The sequence below is a fragment of the Cynoglossus semilaevis genome, chromosome 19 (genome assembly GCF_000523025.1).
Source record: "Cynoglossus semilaevis isolate Cse_v1.0 chromosome 19, Cse_v1.0, whole genome shotgun sequence".
Taxonomy (NCBI): Eukaryota; Metazoa; Chordata; class Actinopteri; order Pleuronectiformes; family Cynoglossidae; genus Cynoglossus; species Cynoglossus semilaevis.
The window spans coordinates 11,256,919-11,275,621 of NC_024325.1; the positions used below are offsets into that span (position 1 = coordinate 11,256,919).

General features: G+C 40.0%; 2 protein-coding genes across 3 annotated transcripts in view; one reads left to right on the forward strand and one right to left on the reverse strand.

The window, feature by feature from the left end:
- Positions 1-16,730, forward strand: part of ksr1a (kinase suppressor of ras 1a) — a 17,908-nt gene extending 1,178 nt beyond the window's left edge. Inside the window, exons 2-21 of one of the 2 annotated variants that reach the window (XM_008332937.3) lie at positions 4,523-4,663; positions 5,183-5,330; positions 5,863-6,322; positions 6,686-6,867; positions 7,132-7,201; positions 9,265-9,348; positions 9,507-9,568; positions 9,648-9,757; positions 10,068-10,236; positions 10,431-10,472; positions 10,669-10,717; positions 10,821-10,881; positions 11,121-11,420; positions 11,493-11,689; positions 11,775-11,871; positions 12,062-12,195; positions 12,929-13,060; positions 13,164-13,299; positions 13,377-13,510; positions 14,504-16,730. In XM_008332937.3, the coding sequence (XP_008331159.1) occupies positions 4,523-4,663; positions 5,183-5,330; positions 5,863-6,322; positions 6,686-6,867; positions 7,132-7,201; positions 9,265-9,348; positions 9,507-9,568; positions 9,648-9,757; positions 10,068-10,236; positions 10,431-10,472; positions 10,669-10,717; positions 10,821-10,881; positions 11,121-11,420; positions 11,493-11,689; positions 11,775-11,871; positions 12,062-12,195; positions 12,929-13,060; positions 13,164-13,299; positions 13,377-13,510; positions 14,504-14,510 (2,715 nt within the window). In that variant the 3' untranslated portion in view covers positions 14,511-16,730. The remainder of the gene's footprint in view (positions 1-4,522; positions 4,664-5,182; positions 5,331-5,862; positions 6,323-6,685; positions 6,868-7,131; positions 7,202-9,264; positions 9,349-9,506; positions 9,569-9,647; positions 9,758-10,067; positions 10,237-10,430; positions 10,473-10,668; positions 10,718-10,820; positions 10,882-11,120; positions 11,421-11,492; positions 11,690-11,774; positions 11,872-12,061; positions 12,196-12,928; positions 13,061-13,163; positions 13,300-13,376; positions 13,511-14,503) is intronic. The other variant, XM_008332938.3, reaches the window with a different exon arrangement.
- LOC103395279 (E3 ubiquitin/ISG15 ligase TRIM25-like) lies at positions 7,208-8,878 on the reverse strand. The gene has a single exon (XM_008332936.3). It carries the CDS (start codon positions 8,488-8,490, stop codon positions 7,855-7,857), a length of 636 nt encoding a protein of 211 aa, XP_008331158.1. The 5' UTR covers positions 8,491-8,878; the 3' UTR covers positions 7,208-7,854.
- Positions 16,731-18,703: the final 1,973 nt, after the last annotated feature.

Genomic DNA, 18,703 nt, shown 5'->3' on the forward strand with positions numbered 1-18,703 from the left:
AAATTAAATGAAGATTTTGCTGTCTTCTCAGAGAAATAAATAGTAGTTTGGGTACTCGGCCGACTGTACTACTACTCTGTACTGTGTTTCTGCAATAACCAGGTGTATCAAACTGAGTGACCAATCAACGCAACGTTAGCTGTAGTAGAAAGATGGATGCTTTTAAATGAGTGTACCCCTGCGTCATGAATAATTCGCCTTCTGGTTCTACCTGTGTCTCTTTTACATGGGTTGCTGCCTAACTCAAGAGTGTTTACATTGTTTACTCACAATACAATAACACAAACATCGTCTTCTTTTACTCCGCAGGAGATTACACGTAAGCTTCGCTTAGAGCACCCTCTGCTGGATCACATCCACCGTAGACAGTCTGAGTAGTTTATACGTTGCATTGCACATGTTTTATTGGTGTTCTCATCAAGCATTAGTTTACACTGTCAAGTCTGACTTTTATTGTGTCATCTGAAAAAAATAAAATGAAATTCATTGATGCCAACTGCAGATGTTTTGCTAACTATTTACAACAGTTTATGCCCATATTTGGTCCTGTTCATCAAATATTTTATTCTGCCACCTACTAAGGATTATAATTATTTCGTGGTTCCACTTTTGTAACAAATAAAACATTAAACAAAATCCATGAATGGTGAAAAGAGGTCCAGGCTTATCTAAGGATTTGACTTGGAACCTGTAAATGTGATCTTGCAGCAGGTAAAATGTTACACCTTCAGAAAAGGCTACAGAGAGACTGGCTGTGGAGGTAATGTTGTATGGACATTGATGGTTTATTTATGCATCATACCCTGGATGAAAGGAACACTTTACTTCCATTTGAATATAATCAAACCCTCAGTTAATGAAATGGCTAAAAAGTTTGTTATGTTTTTGCAGCAGTGTCAATTGTAGTGGATGTCGGGCACCCTGCAGTGCTGGTGGTGTGCTGGCAATTTGGCAGTAGTGATGCACAGACCCATTAGTGCCATTAGTAGTAATGTGCACGGAGTACGGGAAGTAGTGATGCACCCCACTGCAAAGGAAATGCAGCTGCCACGGACTAGCAAAGCATCACACCAAAACAGGTCGTCCATTGGGAGGGTGACCTGTTTTAATACTTGGATTCTGATGCAGCTAAAAAGATGCATTTGTTTTTATGTCTGTAATATCACTTTATTCTAGGTGATTACACTTGATGTAAGAATTTTAAAGTTATCAGTTGTCAATGAAAAATTTCTTGGAAGAAAAAAATTTAATGTGTAAGCAGATTGGTGATCAGGATGCAAAGAGAAAGTCTTTATCGCTCCCCTACTGCACTGTGGGGCAGCAGAGAGAGGCTCTTAACACACTCACACTTTTTCATTGCGAGGGCTTTATTATTCCACTTGAACTGTGTGTTGGTTTGGCCTCTCCAGTGAGAGGATAATGATAGTGGCCCTTCAAATAAAGTGTGAACTGCTACTTCACTGTGCACATGTTAATCCCATTCATTCTGATCACCAGTGTTTTTACTGCACTCTGTAATAATCCAGTGGACTGAACGATCTCCCCAAACCTTCTTTTCTCAGAAATGAAGTAGGTAAAAAATGTTTGCAATGTTTGAGGTCCTCCAAACCAGATGTTACAGATATTGTTACAGATAGATAACTATTAATTGTGACTGTCTATTTTGCCTCCATTTATCATAAACAAGTTTAGCCTTTTTGTTTTGGTTGCTTGCTACATGTTCCCCACCTTATCCATGATCAAATAGAAAAACAAATGAGTCCCTTATTCGTCCACAATGGGGAAAATCCACATCGTGAATCTTTGCATCTCACAAAGGCTGCCACATGGGGGTGTGGTTCCTCTGGGGCTCGAACCCAGGACCTTCTGCATGTAAGGCAGATGTGTAAGGAACCAATGGTGGTATTTGTTTTCTTTATTAAGTAGAAAAAGTACGTTGTCATGTACGGGCAAATGCCTTTATAAAACAGCATCGTATTGTTACGTTTGTAAGTAAACAACATTTATAAAACCTCTATGTTAACAGATATATACTGCAGTATTTTATAGTTATTTTACACATCCAGGTTTCAGACTTGTTATCAGTTATTGCTGTTTATTCCCCATGTTTATTCCCTCTGCTTCCTGGAATGATGAGGAAACAGTGAAGCATAGGCCTGTTTTGTCGAGAGAGACAGAGAGAGAGAGCTCTTCTCTGTGGTGAGGGGTGTTGTGGCTGCAGCTATATTTAGACGTCTTTCGTCCTACGCATTTTCAGGGTTGGTTGTTAAATAAGAAAATCAAATGACGTGTTGTGGAGGAGCCGTGTGAAGGAAAGGGAAGGGGAGAAGCCACGGGCAGTCTGCTGGACTGTGTCTGCTGACGTTAAAAGTCCACTATTCTGCTCTTTGTTTTTTGGCCTGCTGGCTCTTTGTCTCCCTGTGCCTGAGTGTCTGCGTGTATGGGTCCTGGGAGATTTCAGTGGAGAATGTTACTCACACAGGTATCATGAGGAAACAAGTCAACTTACTGTGGATTATCACCACTCTGTTCCTCAGTACATCTTCAACAGAGTTAAAAATCCTGAAATTTCCTACCATTGTCCTGACCTTACTCTCTTTTCCTGCCAGTCGTGGTCACCGTGTTAGAACTCTCTACCATCTCCTCTACACTCCTGCCAAGTCTGTTCCTACTCTCTTTATTAATATATGAAACCACGTGTAATCAAGTGTCATACTGTAGTCCTGTTATTGGTCATCATGTTTGTTTTGGCATGTGTGATGCCAGTTGCCTTTCCTGACAAAACCATCCTTATTTACCTAGGCTAGCATCTAGCTCTATGAGGACACCGAACGTGTCCTACAACAGGTGGTTAATGTGCAGAGCTATACAAAAACATGGAACAGAGCGTTTAACGTTTTAGATGGGACTGTAAAACCTCGTACATTCAATATGTTACTGCTGTGCATGTATTCAAACATGAACAGCAATATGCTGTGCATGTATTCAAACATGAACAGTACCAGTGATTATTTAACGGGTACGGGTTTTAGTTAACAACTACTGTATCTACAGCCAGCAAACCATCGTGTTATTTTATGGAGTTTTTTTTTAGCTCTGTCTGTTTTTTGTTTTGTTTTTTGTTCCTTTGGGCTTATTGAAAATTTTACTCAAGCTCAGGCATGGGCAAAATACGGCCCGGGGGCCGAATGCAGCCCATTTTGTTTTTTTTAATCTGGCCCACACACCACAATAGCTATTATCATTATACTTCTGCCTTTTCTGCCTTTTCCCTTCAATGTCCCCATTTCTCCAATAGATGGCGTAGCTTAATTTTTTTTTAGCATTTTATGACTTTTACATGTCATTTGTTTTAGTATATACGAGCTCTCCATCAACTGACCGGCCCCCTGTCACATTTTCAGGAACTATTGTGGCCTGTGGCCAGATAACATAAAAAAGTTTGCCCATGCCTGCTCTAGCTTATCAAATGCTTCCAAATAGTTTCTATATTATTCTTTGTATATTGATCTATTGTCAAAAGATGCCGATGAAGCAGAGGAAACTGTGTGGTTGGTTTTCATTGTCACTCAGATACTTAAGAGGTGTGTTGTGGACCGATAGCTAGCTGGTGTAGCATGGCTGCTTTAATGGATTGTTACAGATAGACCATGAGATAAGAAGACACTTTATAGGGATGCTGGGAGCTGTACATGGTGAGCCAATGCAAGCCAATACCATAGCGTGCAATAGACGTGTTACTCACTTGTCTTTAGTTTAAACTGAGCTGAAGTATACAGTAGGGTAACATCTATACCTGTGTTTGTGAAGACTAAAAATAAATAATAAAAAATAAAGAAAAAAACAAACAAAAAGAAACGGTAATGGTTTAGTGATGGGTTTTATTTTGAATAAAGGTTTAGGGCTTAGGCAAATGTTAAATTGTGTCTCATGTCCTATCAGTGCTTTAGAACATTGGTCGTGACCCTCATGTGGGTCGCAAGATTTTTTTTTTTTTTTTTGGTCATCTTGCACCATGTTTCCATGGAGTTTATGGATAATTTCTATTGACTTGGGTCGTGAAGGTTTGTGACTTTTAAAATATGGGTCTCCGGAAACACTGCTTTAGAAAGCTACTATACTTAGCAGGAAGAAAGCTCATTCAGAGTTTGTAAACACTAAAGGAGTTCCCTGGAGACAATGAAGAGATGTATGATCTGACGGAAGCCTTATCTTGACCTATTTTGGTAATGCAAATCTTTAAATTGAATCTTTGAGCTCTTTGAGGCTCTTCAACTGAACTTCCTGTCAAGCTACAACTGATTGGTACAATGTAAGATGGTTGTCTATGTCAACAGAACCTTGTACTGAGAAAACTTATACAGTTTAGCAGTTGAACTCTTACAAAGTAAGGAGAGAAATGTATTGAATAATAGTGTTAAATTGAAAAGTCCTTTTTCCATTTTAATAAGAACTACAGCTGTGTGACTGACAGTCATAAAAGTAACGTTACTACTCTTTGACTCTTTACTGCCCTCCCCAGGTGAAGCTGATGAAATACATCTGTAAGCAGCTACAGTGCAAACACAAAGTGCCAGAAGCAGAGCGGCCCGCGGCCCTGGACAACTTCCCACACTTACAAGACTGGCTTCACACTATCAACCTGCGAGAAGGGCTCATAGTGGTAGGTGATGTTCTCTTCGAGAAGAGTCGGTGTGACCTGGGGGATGGCTGTATCTTAGGCTTATTGTTTTAGACCCTGCTAATATGTTTACAAGACAGATACTGTTTACTACCATTTTCATAATTTTGCCTACACATAAGGCAGGCAAGAGTGACTGATCACAGTAACTAGATAATCTTGTTCTTTCTCAAACAAACCCACGTGTTTCCAAGCCAACTTCACTGTTGATATATCCTGATTATATGTTTGAGTGTATGGTAATAAAAGTGTCAATGCATGGAAGAAGGATGTAGTGTGTGCCTTTAGAGCCGGAGATGATGGTTCACTGATCAGGTAAACTAAGGATTCGACTTCCTCGCAGAGACAGAAATGAGTCCAAAATTTATTGTTTATTATCTGTTAGTTTGAGTTAAAGGAAACAATTGAATGACCTGGTTGAATGACCACCAATGTTCATGTTTGTTACTGAAGTTTGTCTTCACATTTTAAAAAAAGACATTGTTCTTCCCTGGCCTGTAGGCAGTAGAAGCAGAGTTGTCCCTGGATGCCTTACTCCAGATGACAAGTGCTCAAGTGAGTGATACGATGCGAAGACTCGGTTCAGGTTCAGAAGAATGTGCAAGACTCATTGCTGCCCTCTCCTGTCTGAAAAGTGCCACCGAAACAGGTATGTGTGCTCTGTCTGGTCAGGTGCAGGGTTGAATGGTTTTGGATATTGATAAATAATTTGGGTGGTAGGGTGAGGTAGGAATTGTTTTGAGAATATTTGTTTTTGGTCCAAAAGTCACCTGGATGTCAACAATGACATATGCTTCAAAAAGAGGCAACACACTATTCAGTATCAAGTTGAAAAAAAAAACAAACTAGTTTTATAAGACAGTAGTGAGACCTGCTATGATGTATGATTTAGGAACTCTTTAGAACTTAGGTTCTGTCTAACAAACAAAAGATGAAATGGAGGTTGTGGAGATGAAGATGCTGAGAATTTCACTGGGGGTGACCATGAGAAAGGGTGAGATGATCCACAGTGGTGACGCCGCCAAAAGAAGAACGTTCTACCAGACAGTACATTTTGAACTTGTTTTGTGACCTCTGTACCTTTTCTTTGGTAATGTCATACTGTACTTCATGGTACGTCTGTTTTCTGTTTTGAAATGATCCTCAGTATTTTGGACGTTAACGTCTTGACTTCTGTGCAGGAGGTGAACTGAGAGGAGACGCAGGTCTATGGCTGTCAGAGCCCACCAAGAGAGACAGTGGCTCTCTAATGACTGCAGAGCAGCTTTCTAACCTGGGCACGCCCCTCCGCTTCCACAGTCCGTCCCCTTTAGCGAGACCTTACACTGTCCAGTCCACACCATGCACTCCCTGTGCTACCTTTCCACATCCCCGCTCTGGCTCCATGTCATCAGCACCCACACCTGAGGCCCACTTCCACAGTGAAAGCCCCCTCACCGATCCCTTTCCCATGTCCTTACCTCAAACCGCAACCCCTCCTATAACTCCCCTGTCGAGGAGGTGTCACCGGCTGAAGCCGCCCTGCACGCCTCCGCCCCCGTCCCGCAAAGTACTTCATCTTCTTCCTAATATCACGCTGACACGCAGCAAGAGCCACGAGTCCCAGCTTGGAAACCGCATCGAAGACCCTCCTACGAACACGTAGGTGCTCACGTGCTTGACCTAAAAATGTAACTGACTGAATTTTATATATATATACACATATATATGAATATATATTTGCGTATATATATGTGTGTATATATGTGTGTGTGTGTGTGTAAATATATTTATACATTGCATTTCTGAGTTTTTGTACAGGTTTTGCCTCTGTTTTTGAAGATTAGGATTTATCTGCTCTTGTCCTTTTTTTTGAAAATGTGACTTGACTTGTTTTTGACATAGATGGAACATATGCGTATCAAAAAAAGCAAGTTTTGAACAGAATAATCTACACTGACCATTATAAATATACAACGGCATTTTAGAAAACATTTATACCTTTCGTGTTTTCTTCTTTTTTAGGGGTGTTAGAAAGAATAAGTTGTTCCTAAATATGCAAGTCAATGGGAATGGATGTGAAGAATTTTCCTCCCGTCACCCTGCTCTGTCTGCACGTTTGACCGCTGTCACCACAGCTCCTACCAACAGCCCTTACACTCTTCCTGGCACGCCCACCCTCCTGGAGGAGCACAGCAGCTTGAAGAGTGAGTCGGAGATCATGGCTTTGTTTTCTCATTTTTTGGGGGCAGTTGAATTTTTGGCTTGTTTTTGAACACAGGTTTGCAAGACATGAATTTCAGAATTTCCAATATTTTATTTGAGCTGACTTTAGTCAGTTCATCTCTGAGAAATGTATATTTCACACATGCACAAACGCATGCACGCAAACACGGTGAATTAACTTTAAAATGTGTGAATTAACGTTAACATTAATTTCTAACTAAAAATCTCTCGTTCTCTCTCTCCAGATAACAGAGCAGTGCACCGCAGCTCGCCGCAAGCAGTGAGGAGGGACATTGGCCTTGCAATCACACACAGGTATGAGTTAACCAGGTCCTCAGGCGGCAGTGTCAGTTAGTCAAACTGTGTTCCCTGATTGTGTTCTGGAAACTGCTGCAAACTAAAAATAGAATGTTGTTGCACTGTGATTGGGGGAAAAAAAATACAGGCAGCAGAGATTTGGGAAGCTTTTCTGCAGTTAATGGGTGACAAGGCAAAAAATAAAATAAAAAAATACACGATTAAGAAAGTAATTGTATGGTAGCATTTATTAAAAGGACTGAACTAAACAATAAACATATTAAAAAAAAAACGTAACAAACTGTAGGCAACAACCATATAACTGAGGCCTTAAATCATTGCGAGATTATCCATCCGACCAGGTCATCGCTGGGTCACACATGTAGGCCAACAGCAGTTGTACCATAACAAGGTTTATTTTAGCTCTCACAAGAATCGTTTATCTTGAGTGAGTACAGATTTTTGCAAATTTTTTTGTCTTTGAAATTTTTATATATATATATATTTTTGATGTTTTCTCTCTTTTTTTGTATCTTTTTTAACTCCAGTAACCAGGATTATTCTGGACAATAAAAACCGTACTAGAGTTGTTGTGAAATCTCCATTATTGAAAACGTGTGTCTCTTGCTACAGCGCCCCCTGCAGCTCAGTCTTCACTCAATTTTAATGTCCTACAGGGATCTGATCTGCAGCTTTACACCAGAGGGTCTCTTCTTCTTCATCCAACAGAAGAATTTCTGAAACATGGTCACAGGGCGTTTGACCTCTGCTTCCTCTACGTACAGACTGTTATACTGATCCAAAACACAGATGTGGCAGATAGACTGTTGATCGCTTTGTGAGAACATCTCAATGACCTCATTTTGGCGAGAGCAGATATTCTCCAGCAGTTTCTTGGAAGGGTCGACCAGTTTGTGTTTTTCAAATGCAGGTGATTCATAATGAGGCTGCAGGTGTTTCTCACAGTAGGAAACTAAACAAACCAAACAGGACTTGACAGCCTTTAATTTTCTCCCAGTGCAGCAATCACAGGCCACGTCCTTTGCCCCGGCGTAGCAGTGGTCATCAGAAGTGTGTAGTATGCTGTTTTTTAGCTCTATGACTAAATCTGCCAACATGATGTTTTTTATCAGATCAGACCTCTGTCTGAAGGTCTTCCTGCACTGAGGGCAGCTGATTCTCTTCCCTTTCTTATTGTCCCAGTCCATTGTAATACAGCTCATGCAGAAGCTGTGTCCACAGGGAATTGTCACCGGCACCTTCAGCAAATCTCGACAAATTGGACAGCAGATTAACTCCCGCTCCATTTCTGATCTCTGGAGTGGTTGTCTTCTGTGTTTTTCTGCTCTTTTGTTAAGTCTTTTCCACTAAATAGTCAGTTTAATGTGAAGTGAATTTTCTACACTTGTGGCATTCATTGGCAGTTGGTGTAAATGTCTCTTTACTTCATCCGATGTTGTGTGAATTCTTATTTCCCAGTCTCAGCTCTTGGTTGACTTGTATGTGTTTGCAGTTAGTCAAGGCTTTAGGTGGATCAAAGCCACCTTAGGTCTGTGAATGCCAGTGGCTTTGAGTGAAAGGTTTCAAAGGTGCTCTCTCTCTCTCTCTCACTCTCTCTCTCTCTCTCTCTCTCTTTCTCTCTCGCTCCCTCTCCCCCTCCCCTCCCCCCGCTCTCTTTTCACAAACTTTGGTCAAACGTTAGAAACAAACTGAAATAAAACTACGGAGGTGGATAATCTCTTATTTTGGATATGTTAACAAACTGAAATAAAACTACAGAGGTGGATAATCTCTTATTTTGGATATATTGGAAAATGACTTAATACGACATAAAACATAAATATTATCTTTTTAAATCAAAGGCCACATGACCTGACACATGACCAATTAAAAGTCCTGTTCTTTATGCAAAATTATTTTTGTCCTATTAAGTATTAGATTAAGCTCGTGCAGCATCACCACACCACATCATACCATTGATTTATTTAATGACAGACTTGATAAAATCAGTTACATAGGAAAAAACTGTGACTTCCAATTAAGAGCCAGTGCAAAAACTTATTTTATTTTATTTTTTTAAGGTTTTCAACCAGATCCTGGCTTTCTCAGACCTGTCAGGTGTGCCAGAAGAACATGATGTTTGGGGTAAAGTGCAAACACTGCCGGTGAGTAAAAATGAATCTGCCTTAACCTGACTTTGGAGGGATCAGTTATAGTTTTTCATGTATGTGAAAATGAAACGAGACATTTTTTTATTGTTCAAACAAATGCTTTTTATATGATTGAAAGCAAATATTCTTTAATTAGTATTTTTTTCATGCAGATTAAAGTGCCATAACAAATGCACCAAGGACGCTCCTTCCTGCAGGATCTCCTTTCTACCAAGTAAGATATTTTTATCTCTTATGCTCAGTGTACGTTGCATTAAAACAACTATTGTGACGTTTTCCATTTTCTGATCCAGTTGCTAAAATTCGGAGGACTGAGTCCGTCCCGTCCGACATCAACAACCCCGTGGATCGTCCACCAGAGGCACCACAGTTCGGCACACTACCAAAAGCCATTACAAAGAAGGTAAAGAAAAAATATTTTTTTTAAATTGTGGTTATGTAAAGGAAGTACATTTTATTTTGAAAATGTGCTAAAAATGTTTTAAGGAATTTGTCTTTGGACACTGGCAAATAAAAAGGACTTTTTAAATCTAAAACCAAGGTAACTTTGTACTCATAGAGTGTTATCTTGCAGTAAAAAAGTAATTTAAACAGATTTAAAACATATTCTCAAATGTGTACCTTTTAGTAAAATGAGTGCAACAGCAGTGTCTGTGTCTCAGCTCTATTATTATCATTGGTGAGTCCTGATGAGTTCTCCATGCATTCACCAGGATCATCCACCGGTTCTGAACCAGCTGGACTCCAGCAGCAATCCATCCTCCACCACTTCATCTACACCTTCATCTCCAGCACCCTTCCAGCAGAGCAACCCCCTCAGTGCCACACCCCCACCCAACCCATCCCCGAAAGGTCACCGAGAAAGTCGATTCAACTTTCCAGGTAATCATAGCTACATAGTGCTGCCACCTGGTGTTCCAGCTTGGTATAGTATAAATATCATTTCTCATATACCTACTGTAGACCACACTACTCTTTTCTTTTCTCTCTGCTTTGAATTGATTTTTAATGTAATCAGTTTAAAGTTGGCCAACATTGTTCTTCCTTGTCTTCCTGCTTTCTCTTTTTTGCAAAAGCTGCCTGTTACTTTCAGCATAGACAGCAGTTTATCTTCCCTGGTGAGTGACCAGTAACAGTTTGTTCGTTACTCTAACCCTTCCTCTCTCGGTCTGTGCTCACTCTGTGGTCCTAGTGTCTCAGTAGAGTTTATGAAAATGCATGGACTGAGTCGATCTGCACGAGCATTTGTCATCTTTATGTCAAAGATAATCAGTATTTGGTTTCTTCCTAAGTCAATACTGGGTTCTTTTGCAGATGTTTCCAGTCCTTCAAGTCTGCACACTGATGTCCTTGAAGACACTGTGTAAGACTTTGTTTGTTTGTTTTTTATTTATGTATCAGATGGAGTTATGGTGATAACAGAGTTATATTTAACCCTAAGTAACATCACTTATGTTGTCTCACAGCAGTGAGATGGAGCAAGCAGAGGACGTACATGCTGAGCTGGTAGAAGATGAAGACGAAGAGGTAACAGGTTAAAGAAGGCGTTCCCAACGTTCCCTTTTTTGGGCTTGGGACCCTATTTTGACATCACAGATGTCTGGCGACCCGAGACTCATTTAAGTAGCAATCGTTTTGTCACGGCCGTCAGATATTTTTATATGCTGCATATTTTACCCTCTGATCATGTGATAGATCGATCCAGAGGTTTAACTTATTCTACAGACTGTAGTCTTCCATTGGTAGTTACATATCAACCATTGTAGGAAGAAGAGGAGGACGTTGAGGATGAAGATGCAAGAACACTGGAGAAGAAAAACAAACAGGACAGGGAGCATCGCAATGACAGCGAAGATGAAGATGAAGATGAGGACGACATGGAGGAGATCCGGATGAATGTTGGTTCAGACGGGGAGCTGGATGGCGACAATCTGGACGACCTGCCCAGCTCTCAGGGCAACATGTGGAAGGGACCCATCTCCCGCAAAGGCTCTCAGACCAGCGTCTACCTTCAGGAGTGGGACATCCCCTTTGAGCAGCTGGACCTTGGAGAGCTCATAGGAAAGGTGAAGGTTTAGCATCCGAACGTTAGCCCCCACATGTGTCAGTTTGCTAAAGGTTATCTTTGACCCTGACAGGGTCGCTGGGGCCGAGTTCACAAGGGCCGGTGGCATGGGGAGGTAGCCATACGGCTGCTGGAGATCGACGGAAACAACCAGGATCATCTGAAACTCTTTAAGAAGGAGGTGATGAACTACAGACAGACGAGACATGAGAATGTGGTGCTCTTCATGGGAGCCTGCATGGCTCCACCACATCTAGCTATTATTACCAGGTTTGCCAACTCTTCTACACACTGATTTAACATAAACATTATTTTTTCCCTCTCCATAATTCTTTTTCCTTCTGTATTTACACAGTTTCTGTAAAGGGAGGACACTGTATTCAGTTGTCAGGGACTCTAAAAACACCCTGGATATCAACAAGACCAGACAAATCGCTCAGGAGATTGTTAAGGTAATGTTTGTTTGTTTGTTTGTTTGTTTGTTTAAAAAAAGCTAGCTGAAATGTCTGTGTTTTGTTATGATTTATGATTTAAAAAAAGCTACTGCCACATTACTTTTATAATGAAGCGCGAGAAATATAAACTGTGCTACAAACATTTGTGTCAAACATTGTGTCTGCTGCTGTCGATGTTCCTGTGCAGGGAATGGGTTATCTTCATGCAAAAGGAATTGTTCACAAAGATCTGAAGTCAAAGAATGTGTTTCATGACACCAACAAAGTCGTGATCACAGACTTTGGGCTGTTCGGGATCTCAGGAGTTGTTCAGGAAGGAAGGTGAGATCGTGACATGAACTGATGATCCTCAGTGATGCCACTCTTTGCTGCATGCATCATTTAACTTACACTGACGAATCCCATTGTTAACACAATTTTCCATTGTGCTGATTCTATTGTGCTGCTCTTAGTTATTATTATTATTAGCTATTTTTGACACAATATTTGATTATGGACTTAATGCCATAATAAAGCTAATTTCAACATGTTGTTTCCAGTATAATAATACTAATACCGTCTTGTAAAGTAAAATGAGTAAAGACACATGGGAGAAAACTCCACAACTTCATTTTGATTGGACAAAATCATATGGAACAGTCCATCTGGCTGCTTAAAAAACTCCTGTTGTGAAGTCACAGGAAGTGTGATTTCCCGATACTGTGCAAACTTTTCAAAGAGGAAGTTAAAGATATCGCAGTATCCTTTTGAAGGTACCAGTTCTAAATTATCGATCTAAAAACTAACATGCCTAAATGAAGACCAAAAACTATTACCTTAGGATAAGGTAGTATATTTTCCATAATTTGGATTACTACTTTAGTTCATTCTTATATATCATTTTGGAGACATGTTTTACATCAAAGGTGTAAAAACCTCTGCCAAGGTGTAAAAACCTCTGCATCGTAGCAGTAGGCCAGGATACTTTGCAATAGATTAACAAGCTGTAATGCATCATTTTGTTCATAATTTTTATTGCATTATTTTTCAACTTGAGTCTTATTTCTTTTTTCAGGCGTGAAAATAAACTTAGACTTCCTTACGGCTGGATTTGTTATCTGGCTCCAGAGATTGTGCGCAGGATGAGTCCAGGTAACAATGAAGACCGACTGCCTTTCTCCACTGCAGCAGATGTGTATGCCTTTGGGTGAGCTCTACTCATTGAACACACACTACTTGTCTAAGATACAACAACTCAGGTGACATGTTCACCTAAACATAACACTCTTCCTGTACCTCATCCTTCAAAGCACCATTTGGTATGAGCTTCAAGCACGGGACTGGCCAATCACGAACCAGCCTATGGAAGCAACCATCTGGCAGGTGGGAAGTGGAGAGGGCATAAAGAAGGTTCTGGCCAAGATAAACCTCGGCAAGGAAGTTACTGTGAGTTTATAAAGATGTTGATGCCACTGGGAATAATGTTTAGTTATACAATGAGAAACAATGAATTGTGGTTTCAGGAGATCCTGTCCGCCTGCTGGGCGTACGACCTGAGGGAAAGGCCCACCTTCACTCAGCTGGCTGACATGCTGGAGAAGTTGCCCAAACTCAATCGCAGGCTGTCCCACCCCGGGCATTTCTGGAAGTCTGCAGAGTAGGTATTTAGGTTGGAGCACGTGAAGACACTGAACATGAATTGAATGTCTCTTTTGATCTCTTTTATTTGTTAATGACTTAATTTTATGTCCTTTCAAAGTATTTCATATCTGTGTACTGTTGAATCACGTGATGTGACGGCCACTGAACTGTGTCGACTGAGGAGCTCAGCTGTTTGCCCTTAAATGAAATGTGAACATTTTTGTTTACATACACTGATGTTAAATGTATTGTTTAATCTTATCTTCCAACAAAAAATGCTGAAACAAAAAACATTATGATGGAGAAGAACCTAAAGTCCATAAAGAGGATTGTCATATAATGTTTATTTACTAGTGGGTAGTTTGTTATAACGATACATTTTAGATGCTCGAACGAAACCCTCAGGTAAATTCTCATGGTAAGCTTCATAGCATCATGTTTTCTGGTATTCAGAAGACGAGAAAAATAAATGCCTAAGTGACTGGGTAGATATTGTGGTCATTGAATGTAAAAACACTTGGCTGAGGATGTAGCCAATAAGGAATCAGCAGGGTTTAAAGAGTTGGCCAGATTAAAAAAATGATGTATATAAATACAACCTTGTCATGAAAGAATCTTTGAAACCACAAAATGTGGTCCGCTTACATTTTCATTGGAAATTATAATGATTTAAAAAATCCTGCTGAGATGTGTTTGACTAGTTTTAGAAAAAGCAAAATTGCATCATGTTTCTTGCTGGTAAGTTGTTTTGTAGGCAGATTTATGTTCTTTTCAAAAAGACTGTGATCTGTTGTTTTCTTTGTTGGAGAAACAATATTTTTAGGATGGGATGACCTTTTCTGTGCTTTGAATTTAAATGACTAATGATCTTAAACCTGCTGAGAACCAAACTGCTTTTAAAGCTTTTCCACTGCAGGCCTGTCACACTTTAACTAACCAGCTCACACTTGTGTTTGCTTCACTGGTCCAATCTCTCTTCTTGTTCTTGTTCTTTCTTCTTCTAATCTAGGTTGTAGCAGCAGTTGCACTGACCACATAACCAACACACAGCAAACGCCTGGGTCTACCTTGCATGCTCCTGAATCCTAAAGTCTAACAGGACTGATCAAAGCTCTGACTCTGCTTCCACTAATACACACAGCCAGGTCTTCTGTGCCTAATCACTTGGTGTGGTCCGTGGTGATTGGTGGACTGAGGTAGCAATGTGAGGAGGAGGAAGAGGAGGACAAACTCCATCATCTTCAACCCTCTGTCTCTGATCCTGACCTCCTCACTTTCTTAATTTTGTCTTGTGCATCAATCTGAGGCTCCGGTGTCAGTACTCAGACTAACCTGCTACTCTAAGGCCCGTCCTGGCGGTGCCAGACTTTCTGCCGTCTCCACCTTTTCTGTGCCGTTGTGGTGATGTGGTTGTTGTCACGCAGGCCTGCATCTGCATCTGCACAGCTGCTCTTTGTTCTGGAGATGAACAACCGCTCCACTGGGACTCTAGATTAACTTCATGGTCATATTTCTCCTCCGTTTTGTCTGATTGATTTGTTACACAGTGGTCTGTGGTGTGCACACAGCTCCTGCTTCTCTGCTGTTTATTACTGAAAGGTCAGTTTGCTACCATACAGACAGACCATCGACTGTAGAAAAGAAACAAACGTTGACATTCCACGTCAAAAACCAAGTCTAGTTTTTGAAGCTCGGGATTTGCACATAAGGGAGACATCATAGAGCATTGTTTCCCAAAGACTGGGTCACGGCCCTCAGGTGGGTCACAAGAGTTTTTTGTTTTTTTTTGGGTCGTCTTGCATCATGTTTCCCAGGAACATGTTGACTTGGGTCGCGAAGGTTTGTGACTTTTAAAATATGGGTCCCCAGAAAAAAAAGTTTGGGAAACACTGTCCTAGAGGTTTAGACACCAGATGCTAGGCTTCAGTCTGATGGTTATGGGATTGTAGGTTACAACATTTCATTCATGTTACATTTAAGCTAAGATCCAGTGACTAAAAGCTTTTTTTTACTCATTTTGTTCTGCCATCAGTGTGTTTGATGATTTCCAGGGCAGCTTCGTCCTGTAGCTGTAGTTAGTTTACCTGGTTGGGTGTGATGTACTGTATGACTACCTGTTCGTTGTCTTTGATATGTTAGTTTCACTAAGCGTGTTAAAATTAGGTGCTAATGGAGATGCTGAATTACCAATCCATGACGTGTTTTATAAAGCTTTCACAATTCACCCCCCAAAAAACAACAGAGCAGGATCATTCTATTTACACTAAAAGATTGGAGAAATAAAACGTTGTGTCTGTTCTATATAGTTGGTAAGTGCACTTTATAAAAACACAAGTTACTACGAATGAGCCTTCTGAAAGGTTGACTGATTTCAGTCAAAGGAAAAAAAAAACCAGGACCATGGAGCGAGCGTCCTAACTCTTCTTGAACGTTACCTGTTGTGCGTGCTATTGCGAGCTGTCTGTAGTTACTGGCTTCAGTGTGCATGTATTTATGTTTTGTGTGTGTTTACATGCAATTGGGTTGCACATACTGTTTGGGATCATGTAGGGTTGTTGTTTTGTTTTTGTTTTTGTGAAAAGATTGCTGTAGACATGTTACAAACCCACTGGTGTATAATGTAAATACATTATTTAATAATAACAATGACTTGGATTTTAATATTTGTACAAACATTTTCTATGTAATTGACATTGCAACACTTTTGAATAGGTACTGCTATGGCCACCACAGATATGTATATATTTATATTTTTTCCATGTACAGAAACACTGTACAAAAAACCCGTATAATTTTTAGAATGGGCCAATACATGTTTTTTTTTTTGTTACTGTAAAATTTAATATTTTTGTATTGCATGTGATTGCCATTCTGTACACACAGTTTCTGTTTTCATCCATGGAAGACAATAAATATGTCTTGTCATTAGTAACAAAGTGAGTTCAGTTTGGTCCGTTTGAAACCAAAAATTTGAACTCTTTTTACACAACTTATCACAGTGGGAAGTTTACCTTTCAGCAACTTGTCTTTTATGAGTTTTATTATTGTATTGCCTTTTATGTTTTTATTATTATTATTATTTACTGGGTTTTAGATTCTTCTTATGCTGCTCAGTTTGGCACATTGACTACATTTTTTGGTTTACATCAGGGGTCAACTATAATTGTTGTAGGACCAGAATTTTTCTGAATAGACACCTCGGGGTCCAGACACCGAATAAAATAAAATAAAAATCACATTTTTGTCTAACATTTTTATTCGATGTTTATTTTGGAACCCAGTCGTGGGCTGCTGTAGAGGTGGTTAATAATGCAGTATGACTACTGCTTAACCTTCTCGGGTCACTAGGGGGAGTCCTAACGTCAGAAGTTATGATGTTAGGGCTGCAGTTAGGCCATGACAGGCAACATACGTATAAAGAAATTAAACTATCCACACATTTACATTTGTAAGAAGTGAAGAAACCTTTTTAAGCCTGGACCAAAACGAAACTCCTATGAGTGGAAGCTTTTTTCAAATAAACAGTTAAAACAATCAGATTGTTGACAACAGACGGGTCAGGAATGTGCACGTAGAGGCCTGATCTTATATACGTGTTGGGTTTCCATTGAATGGGTTGTAGCTTTGCAAACGGCAGAGTAAACCAGCGGCCAGTTTGCCTTCTCTGGAGTCAACAGTGACACAGTGTCACGGCTCTTTTGTGTCGATTGTTGTTGGCAGCTCTGTAACAGCTGCAGCGGATGATGAAGTCGTGTCACGGAGACAGCCTGGCCACTGAGAATGTTTCTGCACTAAAACTTAAAAGTCACTTACGTTGGTTTAAGTCAGGGGTGTCAAACATACGGCTTGCGGGCCAAAAATTGGCCCACTAGAGGGTTCAATCCGGCCCACAGGATGAATTTTTAAAGTAAAAGAATTCACAAACACATTATATATGTGAGATTGTTTTCCAATAATATTTCGATATATATGAATACTTATACTTATATACTAATATGCTTCAGGCTGTATGTGGCACCTGATTTAAAATGAGTCTGACACCCATGCTCTACACAGATGGTGCTGAATGGTGTACATCATCTGTGAAGTGATGACACATTTATTTATCAGCCAGAGCAGCTGAATTCATCTCCTTTCTCTGGTAACCATAAGAAACAGAGATTGAAGACGTATCCTGCATGAGCACGTATTTGTCCGACTTGTACTAGTTTGGTTTTTTTTCTGCCTAGCCAGCTTTTTGGTAGTGAATATATCAAACGCTGATGTTCAAGGCCTTGGTAACTGCCAGTGAAATGAGAAATACTGCTGAGAATCAGTCCTTGAAGTCTGTCATCAGACAGGATGTACGCAAATACTTCATTCTACTCGAATGAAAATCGAAAGTGAATACTTCAATTTTTACTGGTGTAGTATTTTACATAAGGTAACTATATTTCCACTCAAGTATCTAGTTGGTGTACTTCGTCCAACACTGCACACCAATCGGTCACTCAACTTGTTGTGAAACCTGGCAGCTGTACAAAAAAGGAGAAAAAAAAGATTGAGGAAGTGAGGCAGCAGTTACAGCAGACGGTCCAGTCACTTCAGACAGACGTCATAATCAAAGGTTGAGGGCTTTCTGAACTAGCACGACGATCATGAGTACAGCTCAAAATACTACACTACAGTACATCATGTACACATTTAAAAACTCATTGAAGGAAATGTGTTGTCAAAGAACTCACCATCCGAGGTTTAAGCGACACTAGAATCTTTTAATCACTGTTTTGAATGGGAAAAAAACAAGTATTTGTGCATAAAATTAAAAATATTGAGGTGCGTCATTAGACAAGGGAATTTGGCCTTTGGGAACCTCAGGTGGAAGGTAGAAGTAACGCAGACGCTCGTGTAGGAGTCAAGAGAGATGTATTCCTGTCAGGAGGAAACACCAAGATTTTTTTTTTTCAGATGTTAAATACCAGGTGTCAATCTGTACTAGTAGAAATAGTGTCAGTTCTTCACAGACTTTAATTCCCTGTTTTACCGATTTTTGCAGTTTGCCAAACAAACAAATAGATTTTGTCAGAACAATGTTGAATAAGAACATTAGAAACATTTGCAGGAGCTGGTTACACACAGAATATTTAAAGCGCAGACTTTTGAAACAGTTTTGTCTTTTTTTCTCATGGTATGCTGGCCAATGAAAACCGAGAAATGGTTATTATTTTTA

What these genes read in the sequence shown, in the direction of transcription:
- LOC103395279 (XM_008332936.3), bottom strand. Translation starts at nt 8,490, where the DNA reads ATGGAGCGGGAGTTAATCTGCTGTCCAATTTGTCGAGATTTGCTGAAG.